The 18,450-nt window shown below is 42.9% G+C and overlaps 1 protein-coding gene and 1 long non-coding RNA gene across 4 annotated transcripts in view; one reads left to right on the top strand and one right to left on the bottom strand.

Moving 5' to 3' along the window:
- LOC141375909 (uncharacterized) overlaps window positions 1-18,450 on the top strand; it is a 50,223-nt gene that overhangs the window by 19,818 nt on the left and 11,955 nt on the right. The window lies entirely within an intron of this gene.
- Window positions 88-8,099, bottom strand: LOC141375903 (uncharacterized). Of its 2 annotated transcripts, XR_015498322.1 has the most exons (9): window positions 8,049-8,099; window positions 7,117-7,241; window positions 6,635-7,012; window positions 6,342-6,558; window positions 4,253-4,479; window positions 3,984-4,131; window positions 3,491-3,600; window positions 2,261-3,135; window positions 88-1,268 (listed from the first exon to the last, which is right to left on the bottom strand). XR_015498322.1 is itself a non-coding variant. In XM_087265260.1 (8 exons), exons 1-8 carry the CDS (start codon window positions 8,086-8,088, stop codon window positions 2,827-2,829), a joined length of 1,554 nt encoding a protein of 517 aa, XP_087121386.1. In that variant the 5' UTR covers window positions 8,089-8,099; the 3' UTR covers window positions 2,023-2,826. The 2 variants fall into 2 exon arrangements, 1 of the variants encoding a protein (XP_087121386.1); XM_087265260.1 differs by lacking the exon at window positions 88-1,268 and having other exon boundaries at window positions 2,023-3,135.

Raw genomic sequence — 18,450 nt, 5'->3', positions numbered from 1 at the left:
TCATCCAAGAGTTGTTGTAAGCAAAAGTTCTGATCATATCTGTCAACATTGGGATGTGAAAATAAGGGTTAAAAAATACTAAATATGTTCATCTGGAGCGGTTTCATTGTATATAAACAGTTAAACGGTCAGTAATAAAATTAATTATTAGTATTTACAAAACAAAAATAGTATACATTAGCAGCAAATAAATTAACAGATTAGCTTATTAAAAACAATAGCTGTTATAAAGAAATATAATAGATTTGGTTTGATTCAAACGTTAAGAAACAAAACTTATGAGACAATTAAAGTTTAATTTTATTGGCGATTCCAAATATGTAATGTAATTGTAAGCTTGTAAGCTTTTGAAGAATTTGATGTTTCCCCATTTAGACAGTGTGCCCAAGTATACTGGTCTAGAGGCGTTTTAAAGATGGTCACCAAGTGAAATGACTTGCCTTGAAGGGACTTTAATAAATTTTAGCACTTTTACTTTTAATTAACTTGTTTATTTCAAATTTTATAATCTGAACACGTAGCTCTTTTATGGATGTTGTAATGTACTATTTTATATGTGTTGGAATCCATAAAAAATAAATACTTTTATTTTTTTTTATTCTGAACAAACCTTGTACATTTTCTGATAAAATGTCTTGTCCAGGGCAACGCAATAGATAGTGCTATCGCCTCACAGCAAGAAGGTCGCTGGTTCGAGCCTCAGCTGGGTCAGTTGGTGTTTCTGTGTGGAGTTTGCATGTTCCCCTTCGGGGGGAACTCCAGCACTTTTGATTGTTAAAATCCACGTATTGGGAGGTTCGGTTCAGAAGCTACTCATCTGAAAGAGTATTGAACGGGCCAATTAAGAATGAATTGGCAGCGCAAGCCTGCGCAGGTGAGCGGCATAAGCAATCAACTGAGTATATAAGCTCACCTGGCGCCAGCACATGCTTTCCTTTTCGCTTCAGAGCCTTTTCTGATCGAGCTTATGAGGGTTCCTCCTGCTGATCTACAGCCATTTCGAGAGAACGATTGTATCCTGGTCCAGAGCGAGTCCACGCAGTGGCAGACGGTCGAGCTGGGTATCTCCCTTGCCGGGCGTCCCTTTGGGTCCGGTCCTCCAAGAGCGGTGCGTATTGTTGCAAATCCTAAAAGAGCAACACAGTCGTGCAGCACGTCCTTTTTAGGATGGCGCTCCGACTGTGCGTTTCTGGTTGCGGGGGTTTCCTGGCTCCGGATGATGGACACGATCACTGTATTACATGTTTGCACTGCAAAAAATGCCCTTCCTGAAACAAGCAAAAATGACTTAAATCTAGTTAAAGTGTACCAAAATCAAGCAAATAAATCTGCCAATGGGGTAAGCAAATTTGACTTGGTAAGAATTCTTGAAAATAGCATTAATATCTAGACGATAATACATTTCTATTGATCTTAAAATTAGACACAAATTCTTAAAACTAGGCATTTTAGCTTTTTATAAGAATTTAATAGAACATAAATAAGTGAAAATTGTATTAAAACTAGCCATTAAAAACACTGTTGGTTCTTAAAACTAGACAAATATGCTTAAAACTAAGCAGTTTTTTTCTTTTTATAAGCACTGAACATGAATAATTCTAGAACAAATTGCATTAAAACTAGAATATTTGAACTTAAATCTAGTCAGTAAATCTAGAGTTAGTTCTTAAAACTAGACAAACAAGCTTAAAATTAAGCAGTTTTTTTCTTTTTATAAGCACTGAACATGAATAATTCTAGAACAAATTGCATTAAAACTAGAATATTTGAACTTAAATCTAGTCAGTAAATCTACAGTTAGTTCTTAAAACTAGACAAACAAGCTTAAAATTGAGCAGTTTTCTCTTTTTTGAAGCACGACAATAATAATTTTAGGGGGAAAATGCATTGAAAGCAGAATAGTTTACCTTAAATCCAGCCTATTTAGATTTTTTTTTAAATCACACAAAAACCTAAATGAGATGAAAACTCTTAAAAGAAAATACCTCCCACACCTTCCCCCACTTTAAGTGAAGAAACAACTTCCAGCTTTGCTGAACATTTATTAAAGAACATTCTTTAAAGTTCTAAACAAATGGAGCATAAGGCAGGATAAGCAAAGACAAGCTTACACTTTAAAATGAAATAAAATACCTGGCACAGAAACCGCAAGTATTCTATGCAAAATGCTTTGCCTCAGTCTACACAAACTCAAACAGCCTGGATCAATTTATTTCGTAACATGATAGCAACCCAAAAATCAAATAATTATCATGCTCACCCTTATGTTCTTCAAATCCTTATGAGTTTTTTTTTTTTGCAGAAGACGACACTTTGAAGAATGTCGCCAGCTTTCATAGCTAGAAAAATATACAAAATAAATTAAAAAAAATACTATGAAAGTCAATAGCTACCATCAACAGTTCCCAACATTCTAAATAATATCTTCTGTAGCCAAAAGAAAAAAAAAACAGGTTTGAAACAACATAAGATTAGGAAGTAATTGAAGTTTGGGTCAACAATGCCTTGAATCCATGGCAGATTCAAAAATGAACATTTTCCTCTTAAACAACTGAGGTACAGCAAAACAGGATGAACAGTCCAACGTTAATAATAACAACAAAAAATATACTCTGGCACAAAACAACACTGTATACCCTCAGCAGTCCTGTAAAGTTACACACAGCAATTACTTTTTTTGGTTTTGCTGTGCTGCATTACTGTATGTTAGATACATTTAATCTCCTGAAAATGGGGAAAAACTCCTAACAGCACAAATCAAGTGCAAATGTAATGGCCGAAAAAAAAATGCAGCTGTCTCTCAGCCACAGCAGTTTGAAACAGCAATTAGTCAACAAACATTCTCCATTCATGAATGGCCTTTTTGTACGAGGGGGTTTCATCCTGCTCGTGGATGACATCTCTCAGAACTTGTGTTTGCAACACAGACAGGAGTGTTGCAAGACACTTTGGATATGTGAGATGAAATGCATAGTAATAGGCCAGGAGGTAGAGAGGCCCCTCATAGAGCAAGTCTTTGTCAAATGTTAGAACTGGGGTTGTACCTACAACCACCATGCAGTTCTCCTCACCAACCAGCAAGACAGGACTGGAAAATGCACGCCTGTGGATGTAGGTATCCGGGTCCTCTGAGGGCTAGAAAACCAAATAACAAAAATACAGAATTCAGACTACAAACACAGCAAAAATTAATATAAGATCTGGGTCACTATTCACTTCCATATTTTTTTTTTTTCAATGGAAGTGAATGCCAACCCAACAGATCTGGGTTGGCATATCAACATTCTTCAAAATATCTTACTTTTGTGTTCAGCAGGTTGTGATTAAGTAAATGAAGACATAATTAAAAAATTTTCTACAATACCTTTAAGTTAGTTGTTACATTGCATGTCCAATTTTACGTAGTGCAATTGGGATGGTTTTAACTTAGTATTTTATTGACAATGTAGTCACCTGTTATTAACTTATCACTACTTAAAGTAAAACTCACCGTCAGAACATGGAAAAGAGCCTCACTGATTGGGACCTGTTTCTTCGGTGCTGCAGACCCAGATGGGAAGAGCAGCGGTAGGGCAGTAAAAACAGCAATGGCATGTTCAACTAGATAAGTTAAAAAAAAAAAAAAGATAATAACATCAGATATTACTGTAGATGTATGGGAATAATCTATACCACTGGTTTCTGATCCTGGAGACCTGAATTAAGGGACTGTTTACACAACATTGTTTTCAACTGAAAACAGAAAACTTCTTGAATTAAAAAAATAACTGATCTATAACAAGGGTTCTCAACACTTGGCCCTTGAGATTACAGGTCAGCTCCAACCTTTAGCTCTAAAGTCACCAGCCTGTAGATTTTTGTTAGAAACTGGAAACACAGATTAGCTCAGGTTTGTTTAATTAGGATTGGAGTTATACTGGACCTTAAGGACCAGAGTTGAGAACCCTTGATCTATACAGATTCAAATTAAATTAAAGTTTTACCTCCATTTAATGTCCTTGGAGGCTTCATGACTTTTTTCATCACTCCATAAAACTGAACCTTGGAGTAAAAGGTCTCCCACCTGTCCTTCACCTCAGAAATGTATTTGGAGTTGTTTGGCTCAATGATTCTTCGTAGTTCATCCATTGCCTGAAAGAATTATTTATTATTAAAAACAAAATTATTTGGCTGTCTGCAGTTAGGCAGAGGATATGGGATATGTGTTAGTATGTTTTACATCTGTCTAAAATGTAAGCATTCGTGTACCCACATGGTCCAATTCTTTGAAGCAGGGGTACGCTTGCAAAATATTTGTGGGTTTGTCTTGCTCCTTCAATACATTTGAGTCAATGAAACTTCTTCTGGACTGGAACTTCAGGTCTAATAGATGGGTTACAGCAGCTTTATTTGGCTTCTTTGCTTTGTACATTTCTTGTAGGGTCCTGTAATGTCTTGCCTGGGTTTTCTGGCTGTCAAGGCTGTTGTCAGGACCATCAGCTGCAATTTAGCCATACAATATAATTACTGAACAAGATGCACAGAAATCAACAATTGAATAATGTATTTTACGTTACAAATAGAACAAATTCGGCATGCATATATCACCAAATAAGATGTTATGTATTACACACACATATATATATAAAAATATAAAAATCATGGCCAGAACATGTCCCACGGAAGTGACATGTCTGGCTACTAGGGATGCTCAAAGTAATCGATTAACCGAAAGGATGCGTTTGTATCATGTGTATGGTATCAGTTAAACAATTAAAAAATACTATTTTATATATTTTTAGTTTAGCTGCATAAGGGGCCAATCGAATGCGTTTTTTGCGTTAAGAGGGGCATCTTTTGAATGGTTTACTAAAAGCCGCAAGTGTTTTGCACGCGGCTCAACCCAGAGCAGCAGTGTGTGTGTTGTCAAGACAACTACAGAGAACTTTTAAAGAGCATGGATCCCGTTACATTCATTCTTCTATGGCGGGGTGCGACACCAAAATGCATCCCTTCACGGCTACATTACAGCTTCCTATTCAAATCATTTAGTTGTTGTTGTTGTTTTTAATAGCGGGTTATTTTTTAATAGCGGGTTATAATCGCACCAAAACATATTAAAAGGCAAGTGAATTATAACAGCGCAAACTTTTCTGTATCGGTGATGTGCGCTATTTGTTAAACCCTTTAAGGTTGTGTGCTGACAGACTGACTGATTGACTGACTGACAGGTGCGTGATGCGTGAAGCCAGCAAACACGACGTAGCTTTCAGTTAGGATGAACACAGTTTCAATAATTTTCATTTATTTATAGATGGCCTGTGGTTCTGCATACACTGACTTTATCTTGCTGGAGTTTATAGCTGTTTCACTTTACTTCAGGACACATTAATGCCGCTCTAAGTTTATTGGAGACATTCTGAAATATTCCTAGCAAATCCAATAAATGTTTTAGACATACTCTCTACATAAACGCACTAAATCGCACTTCAGCAGTGTTTATTTGAGAGCGCACCAAAAGATCCGCGCTTGACCATCGTAAGTTATATTTGAGGGGTGTGCAAGAGGTTTTGTGCACAAGCAGAGGAAATCGGCGCACTTCTTTTTTCCTTGTCAACATAAAAGGTGTTTTTAGAAAGGGGAAAAAAAACAGCAATACTGTTCACAGAAAGTCAACATATGTGCGAGTTGTCATTGTCTTTTCATTATTTTCATTTAAGCATATTTTTATTACGGTAGAGAGAGAGAGAGAGAGAGAGAGAGAGAGAGAGAGAGAGAGAGAGAGAGAGAGAGAACATTATATCAATATATAATCTTAACAATAATGATTTCTATTAAAAATGTTTTATGATTATAATAACAGCAGGGCATTAAATAAATGCATATTTTCCGTGGAGCGAGCGATTTGAGGAAGTCTGCTATTTTTATTTGACGGAAGAAAAAAAAAACATGATTGGAAAAAAACAGCCTATGCCGGTTCTTTAAAAGAATTCAGTCAGTGTTTTCTTTTTGTAATATAAATTAATAATTTAAATGAAAAATTAGGGCAGGCCTACTTATTTTATTCATTTTCCTTTCCTTTTCCTGTTGGAAAGATGGCAGGTGCATGAAGATGTTCTGTTGTTATGATCTGTTATTAACATGTTCGCATGTTAAAATAAATCAGTATTTTAAATAGCAATATTTAATGTGTCAGACACAAAATAGACACTTCAGTATAAAAATAATAATAATAATAATAATTTTATATTAATCTCACCAGTTAACCATTTATATCCGATTAACGAGCTGGTTGGCAAAGTTAACCGAAATGAGCATCCCTACTGACTACTTTATTTTAAAGTAAATTTTAATGTACTTACATGCTTCATCAATGCTGTCATTTTCTTGCCGTGGGGTGCTTGAACTTGAAGGCGATGACAGAATGACTGTTGAAGCACTGGAATCAGCATCATAGTCACTTGCCACAGCAGCGGAAGGTTCTTTGTCCTGACGTGCTCTTTTGAAAGGAGGCTGTTTGGCCTTCATGGGACTTCGGATATTTGAAAGTCGCTTCAGGAGCTTTTTAGCAACAGTGTCCTGTACAACAGAATAAAAGCATGTTAGCAACAAAACAATGTTTTTTTTCAATAATTAAGTAAATGATGTCACTCACCCACTCGTGCCTAGATCCAGTTGACTTATCTTTTATCATAGGGTAGTATTCCACTAACCGTTTTGCCATGGCAATAACTTCATGTTTAGTGGGATATTTGTAGTCATCTGAAGATGCTCTTGCTATTGATACCATGTTTGTCATGGTATTTCGGATGAGCCGGCAGAATAGCTCCTTTGATAAGGTGACGTCACCCTCTTTTCCAAGACGCTGCTGCTCGAAGTATGTGCGTCTCATCTGTTGTAGTTCACTGTCAGTGAAGAGAACATATTCTGGGCTGGGTAACTTTAAAAACTTTGATGTACTGGGGTCATCTTGTTTTGAACTTTCAGTATGTTTATCATCTGCTGATGAACCTTCAACAGGAATGATGTGCTCCTAAAACACAATAAAACACAAATGAAATCACATGAATCTGTACTGAAATTATGCCCACTAATAGATTAAAAATATCCAATATACAAGTGTTTGAAATTAATTACCTGTTCTTCCTTATGAGTCAAACGCCAAATACCTTTGCGCCGCAGGAAGTGCTCAGGACCAGGAAAGAGATCTCGGATATCCTCTCGCGAGAGAGATGGCAAAATGTCTTCCCCAATGTTAGCAGCTTAGAACACATGCAAATACAGTACATTAGACAACATAGCTTATGTATATTTTGTGTTTTTGATTTTAGTAATGCATTAGTAAATTTTGAAATTAATATTCATTCATTTTCTTTTCGGCTTAGTCCCTTTATTAATCTGGGGTCGCCACAGCGTAATGAACCGCCAACTTATCCAACATATGTTTTCCACAGCGGATACCCTTCCAACTGCAACCCATCACTGGGAAACATCCATACACTCATTCACTACAGACAATTTAGCCTACCCAATTTACCTAAAGCACATGTATTTGGACTGTGGGGGAACCGTAGCACCCGGAGGAGACCCACACAAACACGGGGAGAACATGCAAACTCCACACAGAAATGACAACTGACCCAGCCGAGGCTCTTTGTGTTTGGGCCTACTCTTTCAAATATGAAATGTCTGAATGTAGTAAAACAAACAGGCAATAATGATAAAAGATCCTTTAACACTTGACTGATGTTATTTTTGTTAGCATTAGGTATTGTGAAAAAAAAGGAGTTGTGATTCATTTAATAGCAGCCTGATAGCACCCAGTATTGTACAACAGCAGAACAACAATTTATGTCACTATACAATAATAAATACAAGTGTATCTACATTTAAATAAAATCATTCTGAGTGCATGTTGTAACTTAAGGATCGATCCTTAATTTCATTCGATTACAAAGACGTGCTTTTGTTTTGTTTTTTCTCGGTAGAAAGCATTGCATATTACATTAAAATCAAACTCAAATTTATCATAAGAAACAAATAAGTGATTTAAAAAAAAAATTACTAACCTTTTAGAGTGGAAATCGCAACGTCGTCGAGCCCATCCATGGTGAGAAACTGGCGCAAGGAAGTACCTGTTTCTCCTAACTTCCCTTTGGCGCGCTGTAAGTGCGCATGCGTCTTAACGTAAATGCGTCACGGTCTAGGTGCGTTCGACATGAAGCTCAGCTGCAGCCGGTGATCAACGAGATTAGCCGAGCGCAGGCGGGGGCGGAGTTGATAACGGAGCCGTCAAGACGGACAGCTGGACACTTCGGGACTCAAAAAGTTGCTGCAGTCATGATGACCGATCACATGGCGTCATCATATTTTTTTTTTTGTTATTTTTATTTATAACAACAAAACATTTACAAATAAAACAGAATACAGTCTCTACAAACTGTAGTTCCTTTTTAAACAATAGGAGAGAATTATGAATAAAAAATATAACAAATGCATGAGAGAAATAAGAGGAAATGAGAGGTTAATATAAACATAAAAACGAACAGGTCTATTAAATACAAAGCAATAAGCATAAATTCTAGGAGTTAAACATCAATCTTTAGGCTAATACTTCTTGTTTGAATATGCTAAAAAAGGTACATATATGTACAATTATAGATATAAAAATTTCCAATGTAAAAAGCAAAACAAGGTGTTTTGATTAGGTCTTAATAAATGAGATTATTTTGGATAATAAATGCATTTTTTTAAAAAAAAGCATTTTAATCCAAAAAGATTGTGTTGAAAAAAACAAAAGGTAAAATAAGTGAGCTATGTAGAAGTTTCCCAGAAAGAGCAGGTAGCCTTTAAACTGCTAGACAGGAAATTATATATATATATTTATATTATTGTAATAATAAAACCATTTTATAATTATTAGTTATTTAACTTAATTTATTAAGAGAGCTTTAAGGTGGCAGGATCAATGATGATGATTATTTTATTTTATTTCAACGTGCGCATTCTAATTTCGTGTTTCACTGTGTGGTGTGGCGTATAATATTATTTTTCCAGAAAAAGTGAAAGTTAATGTTTTGTGATAATCACCATTATGCAACAAATGCTGTTAATTAAGGGTAACCTGTAATGAACGCAGAATATTCCTTAGGTTAATTTTTTAATACTTGTAAAGTGCTGTCCATTTTGACAGGAAGAAATCTGTTATAAGTGATTGTGCATTTACATAAATTATGTGAATACAAATGTTGAATGAGTTTGTTGTTGATACAACTTTTGCATTTTTTTTCAGTACGAAATATGAATTAAAATCCTTTTAAGCCAAGTGTCTGTTGACAGCAATTTTTCTTTCAAAAACAGACAGTCTCACCCACACAAAATTGTATGAAAAATTAAATCTAATCTAAAACAATATTTTTTTAATATTCTTAAAATTAGAAATTTTAGTGGTGTATTAGTCTTAAAAATAGCACAACTATCTTATTGAACGTGCACAAATTTGGGCTTTATAGCTCTTTCTTGTTTCTAGTAAAATCTTGCTTAAAATTAGTTAACATTTACTTGCCTAGCCAGAAGAAGATCGGTTTTCTTAAATTAAGACTTATAGTCTACTCCACAGTGTATTTTATAAGACAATTTATCTTCAATAGCAGAAAAACAAGACACATTTTCTTGAAATAAGATTTTTTTACTTTCTTAGATTTCAGTTTTTGCAGTGTGGGGGTCCAGCATGTTAATGTGGTGCTCGGGGGCGGTTCATGTCGTCACTGCGATGCCATGACCGTTGCACAGTTCAGATCGCGGTTAGCTTTCGTAAGAGAGCGAGCCACCCCAGTTGCCTCCTGCTCTGCAGCGGGCGCTCGGGCAGATCTGAGGGCTTCAGCGAGAGACAATCCGCCGCCCACGGGCTCGCGGACCTCTCGCTCCTCCAAGCGCTCCATCCAAGCTTCGGGTACTGGGAGTGATCCGTCTAATCAGATGGTAGCTCTCACGCTCGCTGACACCGGAGATCAGATGTCCTCCGCGGCATCGGAGGGTGGGCTTTCATTGTCCGACGATGATCCGGACCCGCTCGCCCCCTCTGGGCAAGCGAGTGCCGTCAAAACGGATCCTGAAGCGGACATGTTGGCCGTGCTTTCTCGGGCTGCTTCGGCCGTCGGGTTGGAGATGATTTATCCCCCAGCCCCGCGGCCGGACCGACTAGATGGGTGTTACGTAGAGGATCAGAAGGCGAAGCCTTCGAAGCCTCTCATCCCCTTCTTCCCGGAAGTGCACAGTAGGCTCACGCAGTCCTGGAGGGCACCTTTCTCTGCCCGCGCTGTGTCCGCCTCCGCCCTCACCACCCTGGATGGTGGAGCTGCCAGGAGTTATGAGGCGATCCTGCAGGTGGAGCGCGCCATTGCGGTCAATCTTTGTCAGCGTGGCGCCCCCGCTTTGCGTGGTCCGCCCCGTCTCCCGTCCAAAGCCTGTAAGTTTTCTGCCTCCCTCGGAGCTAGAGCTTACAAGACTGCAGGCCTGGCAGCTTCCGCCTTGCATGCGATGGCCACCTACCAGCGCTACCAAGCGCAGGCGCTGGCCGAGCTGCACGAGGGTGGGTCTAACCCAGGCTTGTTATACGAGCTGCGTACGGCGACCGACTATGCTCTCCGGACCACTAAGTCCGCCGCCTGCGCACTGGGGAGAACGATGTCCACACTTGTGGTCCAGGAACGCCACCTCTGGCTAAACCTGGCAGATATGCGCGATGTCGACAAAGTTCGCTTTCTTGACGCGCCCATATCCCAGGCTGGCCTGTTCGGCGACACCGTCGGTGAATTCACCCAGGAGTTCAAGGCGGTGAAGGAGCAGTCGGATGCAATGGGCAAAGTCATCTATCGGCGGGGCCGTAAGCCCGCTCCATCCCCGGCCGAGCCATCCACCTCCGCTGCTCCTCGCCGAGGGCGCCCGCCAACGGCCGATGCCCCGCCCCTGCCTCCGCCTCCGGCGAAGCGAGCGCGTCGAGCACGCCGAAAGCCGGTAGCCCCTCCTGCCCAGGGCGCCGCTAAGTCCGGTAAACGGACCGCGAAACGTCCCTGAGACAGGCCATCCGGAGAAGAGGAGACTTGCTCTTTCCCCGCTGGAGGGCGGGGCCCAAAATCCAACGGTACTTTTCAGTGCCACCAAAGTTTCGATCAAAGAGCATTTTCTCCCTTCCCCGGATGTGACAGCTCAAGCCCCGCCAGTCTGGGACGCGCTGCCTCTCAGCTCGCAGGGCTTGCATGCTCCGCCAGCGGCTCTCGGGCGCTGGAGGGACGGTCTCCCTTCTCCCAGCCCCCAAGCCCCCTCTCAGGAGTCAGGGTGCGGAGCCAGAGCGAAACGCTCTCCTCCAGCTCTTCTGTGGGACCCTCGCGCTCCCCGGATCAGCACACCCGCTCCTCGCTGCCCCTCCGCGGGTACGTCAACGATTGCTGCGATGACGTCATTAGCGAGGGCTCTGCCTGCCTGGTTAGCGCGGGCCAGCCCCTCGCGGTGGCTCATACGCACGATCAGACTCGGCTACGAACTACAGTTCTCCAAACGGCCTCCCAGGTTTACGGGCGTGTATTTCACCAGGGTCAATCCCCTGTCCGCCCCTGTCTTGCGAGAGGAGATTGCTGCCCTCCTGGCGAAGGGTGCAATCGAGCCGGTACCTCCAGCCGAGATGGAGAGAGGGTTTTACAGCCCGTACTTCATCGTACCCAAAAAGAGCGGTGGGTCACGGCCAATCCTAGATCTGCGCGTTTTAAATCGCTGCCTTCACAAGCTGTCGTTCAGAATGCTTACGCAGAGGCACATCCTCCGATGCGTTCGTCCTCAGGATTGGTTTGCAGCCATAGACCTGAAGGACGCGTATTTTCATGTCTCCATTCTTCCACGCCACCGTCAGTTTCTGCGGTTTGCGTTCGAAGGTCGAGCATGGCAGTACAAGGTCCTCCCCTTCGGGCTCTCTCTGTCTCCGCGGGTCTTCACCAAACTCGCGGAGGGTGCCCTAGCGCCTCTGCGGCTTGCGGGCATCCGCGTACTCAATTATCTCGACGACTGGCTGATTTTAGCCCACTCTCGGGAGCAATTGACTGCGCACAGAGACGAGGTGCTCCGGCATCTCCGCCTATTGGGGTTGCAGGTCAACTGGGAAAAGAGCAAACTCGCCCCGGTGCAGAGGATCTCTTTTCTCGGGATGGAGCTGGACTCGGTCACCATGGTAGCGCGCCTCTCCGGAGAGCGCGCTCGCCTGCTGCTGAACTGTCTGAGGGAGCTCGACAGCAAGTTAGTGGTCCCACTGAAATATTTTCAGAGGCTCCTGGGGCATATGGCTTCCGCTGCGGCTGTCACGCCGCTCGGATTGCTCCATATGAGACCACTTCAGCACTGGCTTCAAGATCGAGTTCCGAGACGCGCATGGCATGCGGGCACACACCGAGTCTCTGTTACTGCGCTGTGTTGCCGCACCCTCTGACCCTGGAACGACCCCTCGTTCCTGCAGGCCGGTGTGCCTCTGGGACAGGCGTCCAGTCATGTTGTTGTTTCGACAGATGCTTCCAGCACAGGCTGGGGAGCCGTGTGTCGCGGGCATGCAGCTGCGGGCCTGTGGGTAGGTGCCCAGCTGCATTGGCACATCAATCGCCTAGAGCTGTTGGCAGTGTTCCTTGCTCTCCGCCGTTTTTCTCCGGCGCTGGGGCAGCAACACGTGCTGGTCAGGACGGACAGTACGGCGGCGGTGGCGTATATCAACCGCATGGGGGGTATGCGCTCTCGCCGCATGTCTCAGCTCGCCCGCCGTCTGCTCCTCTGGAGTCAACCGCGGCTGAAGTCGCTGCGCGCCATTCACATCCCAGGTATGCTCAACCGTGCAGCCGATGTGCTCTCACGGCAGCAGATTCACTCTGGAGAATGGAGACTCCACCCCGAGTCTGTCCAGCTGATATGGGCGTGATTCAGGGAGGCCCAGATCGATCTGTTTGCTTCCCCCGAGAATGCTCATTGCCAGTTGTTTTATTCCCTGACCGAGGGCTCTCTCGGCACGGATGCACTGGCCCACAGCTGGCCTCGGGGCGTACGCAAGTATGCGTTTCCCCCAGTGAGCCTGATCGCGCAGTTAATGTGCAAGGTCAGGGAGGACGAGGAGCAGGTTTTGTTAGTTGCGCCCCTCTGGCCCAACCGAACCTGGATATCAGATCTCTCCCTCCTTGCGACGGCCGTCCCTTGGCAGATCCCTTTGAGAAAGGACCTACTTTCTCAGGGACAAGGCACCGTCTGGCACCCTCGTCCCAATCTCTGGAACCTCCACGTGTGGTCCATAGACGCGAGGAAGACTTAGGTAACCTGCCGCCCGCGGTGGTTGATACCATCACTCAGGCTAGAGCCCCCTCCACGAGGCGCGCCTACGCCCTGAAGTGGAGTCTATTCACTGAGTGGTGTGTCTCTCGCAGAGAAGACCCCCGATCTTGCCAGATCAGTGTTGTGCTCTCTTTCCTTCAAGAGAAGCTGGACAGCAGGCTGTCGCCCTCCACTCTCAAGGTTTACGTTGCTGCCATCTCCGCTCACCATGACGTGGTAGCTGGCGGCACCGTGGGAAAGCATAACCTCATCATCCGGTTCCTCAGAAGCGCTAGGCGAATTAATCCAACTCGCCCCCCTCTCACGCCCTCTTGGGATCTCGCCCTCGTTCTCACGAGCCTGCGATTTGATCCCTTCGAGCCACTCGACACAGTATCTTTAAGACTTCTGTCCCTGAAGACAGCTCTGCTGGTCGCGTTGGCCTCCATTAAGAGGGTCGGGGACCTGGAGGCATTTTCGGTCAGTGACTCGTGCCTGGAATTCGGGCCGGGATTTTCTCACGTTATTCTGAGACCCTGCCCGGGTTGTGTGCCCAAAGTTCCTACTACTCCTTTTAGAAATCAGGTAGTAACCCTGCAAGCGCTGCCCCCGGAGGAGGCAGACCCAGCCCTGTCCTTACTTTGTCCAGTTCGCGCTCTGCGCATTTATGTGGACCGTACTCAGAACTTTAGATCTTCTGAGCAGCTCTTTGTCTGTTATGGCGGACGGCAGCAGGGAAGTGCCGTGTCTAAACAACGTTTATCCCACTGGATTGTGGAGGCCATTTCATGTGCTTATTTGAGCAGAGGCCAGCCGCGCCCCCCGGGAGTGCATGCGCACTCCACTCGGAGCGTTGCATCCTCTTGGGCGTGTGCGCGTGGCGCTTCTTTAACAGACATTTGTAGAGCTGCGGGCTGGGTGACACCCAACACATTTGCAAGATTTTATAATCTGCGAGTGGAGCCGGTTTCCTCAAGGGTGTTAGGTACCTTTGGTGATTGAGGAAACAACTCGGTAGGTGTTGTACACGCTTGCGGTGCCTTTTTTCCCTAACACGGAGAGATGTGCACCCTCCTGTCTGTCAGTAAAGTTCCCCATTCGGTGAGCCCTGCAGATTCCTCCGAGGCCCCCAGCATTGACTCAGCGGAGGAGTCACTTGCTGGCCCATTACGTAGTAGGTCTGCCCGCTGGTCAGCCTGCGTTTTGGGTATAGGTGCCTGCTATGGCCGATCCCCGTTGGTGATCCCCATATGCTTTTTCCGCCACGGTTAAGTTCCCCCCCTGGGCGGACTCGTGCTTTCCCTATCTGCTAACCACCTTTTTATGCGCACTCCCCCTTTTCAGGGTTAGTCCATATGTAATCCCATTTGTTTCCCCCTATTGGATGCGGATGGTCTCCGCAGCGTCCTCCCTACTGGGATGGCACGCTTCCCAACGTACTGTCGTATATTCCTAGAATTATCTAGACGCTAGCAACTCCCAAAAAAGATACCTATTCCGTAAAACTTCTTTTTGAAGTGGGATAAGTTAGGGCCAAGGGCACGTTGGAGGACCACGCCTCTCATGATCTGGGTGCGTCACGCTTGCCTGACCGCTCTCTCATGGTGGGTGTTGGTAAGGTGCAGTCATTATGGCGCTTTCAATGGGCTCCCAATACGTGGATTTTAACAATCAAATCCACTTATAGTGCTGGAGTTCCCCCCGAAGGGGAACGTTCGAGGTTACTAAAGTAACCCTTCGTTCCCCGAGGAGGGGAACGGAAGCACTATACTCCTTCGCCATAATGACTGTCCCTTAGCTGTTAAAAGTCTCTTCAGCTTAAAAAGGATAGCGTCTGCTGGCGCCAGGTGAGCTTACATACTCAGTTGATTGCTTATGCCGCTCACCTGCGCAGGCTTGCGCTGCCAATTCATTCTTAAATGGCCCGTTCAATACTCTTTCAGACGAGTAGCTTCTGAACCGAACCTCCCAATACGTGGATTTTAACAATCAAATCCACTTATAGTGCTTCCGTTCCCCTCCTCGGGGAACGAAGGGTTACTTTAGTAACCTCGAACGTTCTCTCTGCATTCGCGTGGGTTTCCACCCGGGTGTTTCGGTTTCCCCCACAGTCCAAAGACATGCGGTACAGGTGAATTGGGTAGGCTAAAATTGTTCATATAGTGTATGAGTGTGAATGAGTGTGTATGGATTTTTCCCGGAGATGGGTTGCAGCTGGAAGGGCATGCGCTGCATAAAACATATGCTGCATAAGTTGGTGGTTCATTCTGCTGTGGCGACCCAGGATTAATAAAGGGACTAAGCTGAAAATAAAATAAATGAATGAATGTCTTGTCCAGTTGAGCATTTCCCACTTCTTCAAGAATCAGGACATGACCACTTCAGCTATATTGGTTTCCTTTTATGAAGAGCCAGTTAGTTTGCTGAAAATAATTTATGCTGAGAATATGGATATATGATTGGATGTACTTTTTACCACTGTGTTTCCCCCGCAGTCCAAAGACATGCAGTAAAGGTGAATTGAATAAACTAAATGTGGGATTATATGGTTTTTTCCCAGTATTGGGTTGTAGCTGGAAGGGCATCTGCTGCGTTAAACATATGCTGGATAAGTTGGCAGTTCATTACGGTGTGGCGTCCCCCTGGCACTAAGCTGAAGGAAAATGAATGAATGAATAACGATAACAATCATTAATCTCTATCTGTTAGTCATGTGGCACTATTGTTCAAGTTATGTCCTCTCTGCCTCACTGCCCAAGTGGTTAAAGAGGAAGGGAAAGTGGTCTGGTTGAGCAAAAAGGAAAGGAAACGTGAAAAGTAAGCACTTCAAGAAACAGCAGCAGCAAATTATTGAAAAATTTCCCATATGTTAAGAGCTTCAAATTACAGGCCAGCATGTGTGTGTGTGTCTCTCTCTACCTATCTGTCTGCAAATAATATTGGTTTTTCCTTTATCATTAATAATTACTAAAGTGTTGAACTTTTAGAAAATTTTAGCAAAGTGCCCCTATATCATCACATAAAAACTTTGGCTTAATCCCTTATTTATTAGAAGTCGCTACAGTGGAATGAACCGCCAACTATTAAGGCATGTGTTAAGCAGCGTATGCCCTTGCAGCCGCAACCCAGTACTTGGAAACACAGTACTTGCTAACCACTGAGCCACCATGCCACCTATAATAAATACTTTGTCGATATTATTTATTGTAAAGTTACATGAGTATTTGGCAGAAAGATATTCACAAACAGGAAAGATGCAGACTGGAACTATAGCGCATACACGGATAGGCAGTATTTATGATACATGTATTTTAAATAGGGCTGGGTATCGTTCCAAAATTTGCGATACCGATACCCTGAATTCTATACCGGTTCCGAACGATACTTTTTTCGATACTTTTATTTTAAGAAATATATTTTAACAAGATTAAATAACTCATAATCTCTGAGAAATGTTGGTTTTATTTTTTCAGGATGTTTGGGAAACTTTTCACAGCAGGCTTATCTCTAAGACCAATAAACAAAGGAACAAAAGCACAAAATGAACAAAGTGTAGTTAACACAATATATTAGTACAAATAGTTTTAATAAAGTTCAAGCAGTTTTAAGTCAATCAATTTTACGTGTTTGTGAGGCTTACTGCTGCTTGAAGGTTTAGTTTACCCAAAAAATTTAATTCTGTCATTAATTATCTTCAAATGAAGATATTTTGTATTTAATCCAAGAGCTTTCTGATCCTCCCATAAATAAATCAATGAATAAAGTTATTTTTGTTTACTTTGAAAATAAAATTTGTAAATGCCCTGTGGCATTCACCTTTCAGCAGGAGCAGAGACTATAACATTAATGTGAACAAAACATGAAAGCTAAACTGTTAATGCAGCCAAGGATAAGGACATTTAAATAAGATGTTTAATGTGATGTAAACTTCATCATTTACTGTTAACCTTAAAGCATTTTAGTATCAACTCAGCTAGGTATTTAAAGCCATCGAAACGTTACACAGCCTACGTTAGGTCCAAAAATGATTAATAAATTTACACCGCACAAACCCCGTTTACACTGTCAGGTCTTGATGCCCAATTCCGATTTGTTGTAACGTGCCAAACGGACAAGCAAAAAAATCTAATATAGGCAACAAATTGCAAATGAAAAACGCGCCTAACCCTGAAACTGAAAGCGAGACGTAACTTTTAAGGGGCTGTTTCATATGGATTTATTAATCATTCTTACTGTTCAGTGAACGCAAACTGTCGTAGTTTATTAAAGACGCCTCACTGCACGACAGCTGCGCACCTTCAGCAAACTCATAATTCCTGCAGCATGAGGACTTTATCACTGTTTATGAGCGTCAAAAGTGGCGGATCTGTTTGGCGAGTTTTGCCATCTGTGCCACACTAGCCACTGCTAAATATGCGAAGTGTTGTTTAAGCAGAGAATGGTTCAGTCCTGATTTACCCCCACGCAGTTTATGCAATGGCATGGCCCTGAATTCTAATGTGTGTGCGCATTGTTTTAGAGAGAATAAAGTTGCTCTGTGTAGCCCACAGTGCGTGTATTATTAGCGACAAAAAGCAAAAGTTACAACACGAAGTTCGTCTAACTTTAAGGTGATTTTGAAGCAGAGGAGGTGGAAAAGGGCCGTCAGCTTGCGCTTATGTCTGTTTACCTTTCAGAGTCCCAGCCATCGCGCTTTAATCCTCATATCACATGTACGCATTACAGCCTCACATTTGACAAGCTCTGAACGAGTGGGCGTAACCGCCGTAAACTTTTGATTTTCAAGACAGCCTCGCTGCAGCCAATTACCAGCATTTAACCCAGGCACGTTGACAAGATTATACCCTTGGGTATCGAAATTTGGTACCGAACGGAAATTATTTTTTCAATACTCAATAGTATCGAGACGATTCGTTCAGTGCTTAAAAAGTATCGAACTCGATACCCAGCCCTAATTTTAAACACAAAATTGTATTTTGTCATTTGTATTTGATAGGGTTTATGAAAATGGCTTAATGTTTTGTATCAAAATACTTCAGTGTCTTGTATTTTTGTATTTTTAAACTACTGTAAAATACTTTGTAAGAAGTCTACATCATGAATTTATAAAAATACAGCCTCTGTGTCACGGTTGCA

This window comes from Danio rerio, chromosome 8 (assembly GCF_052040795.2).
Source record: "Danio rerio strain M-AB ecotype USA chromosome 8, GRCz13ab, whole genome shotgun sequence".
In the NCBI taxonomy this organism is placed as follows: Eukaryota; Metazoa; Chordata; class Actinopteri; order Cypriniformes; family Danionidae; genus Danio; species Danio rerio.
The sequence above is the reverse complement of the archived record's forward strand: the minus strand, read 5'-3'. Positions and strand labels throughout refer to the sequence as shown.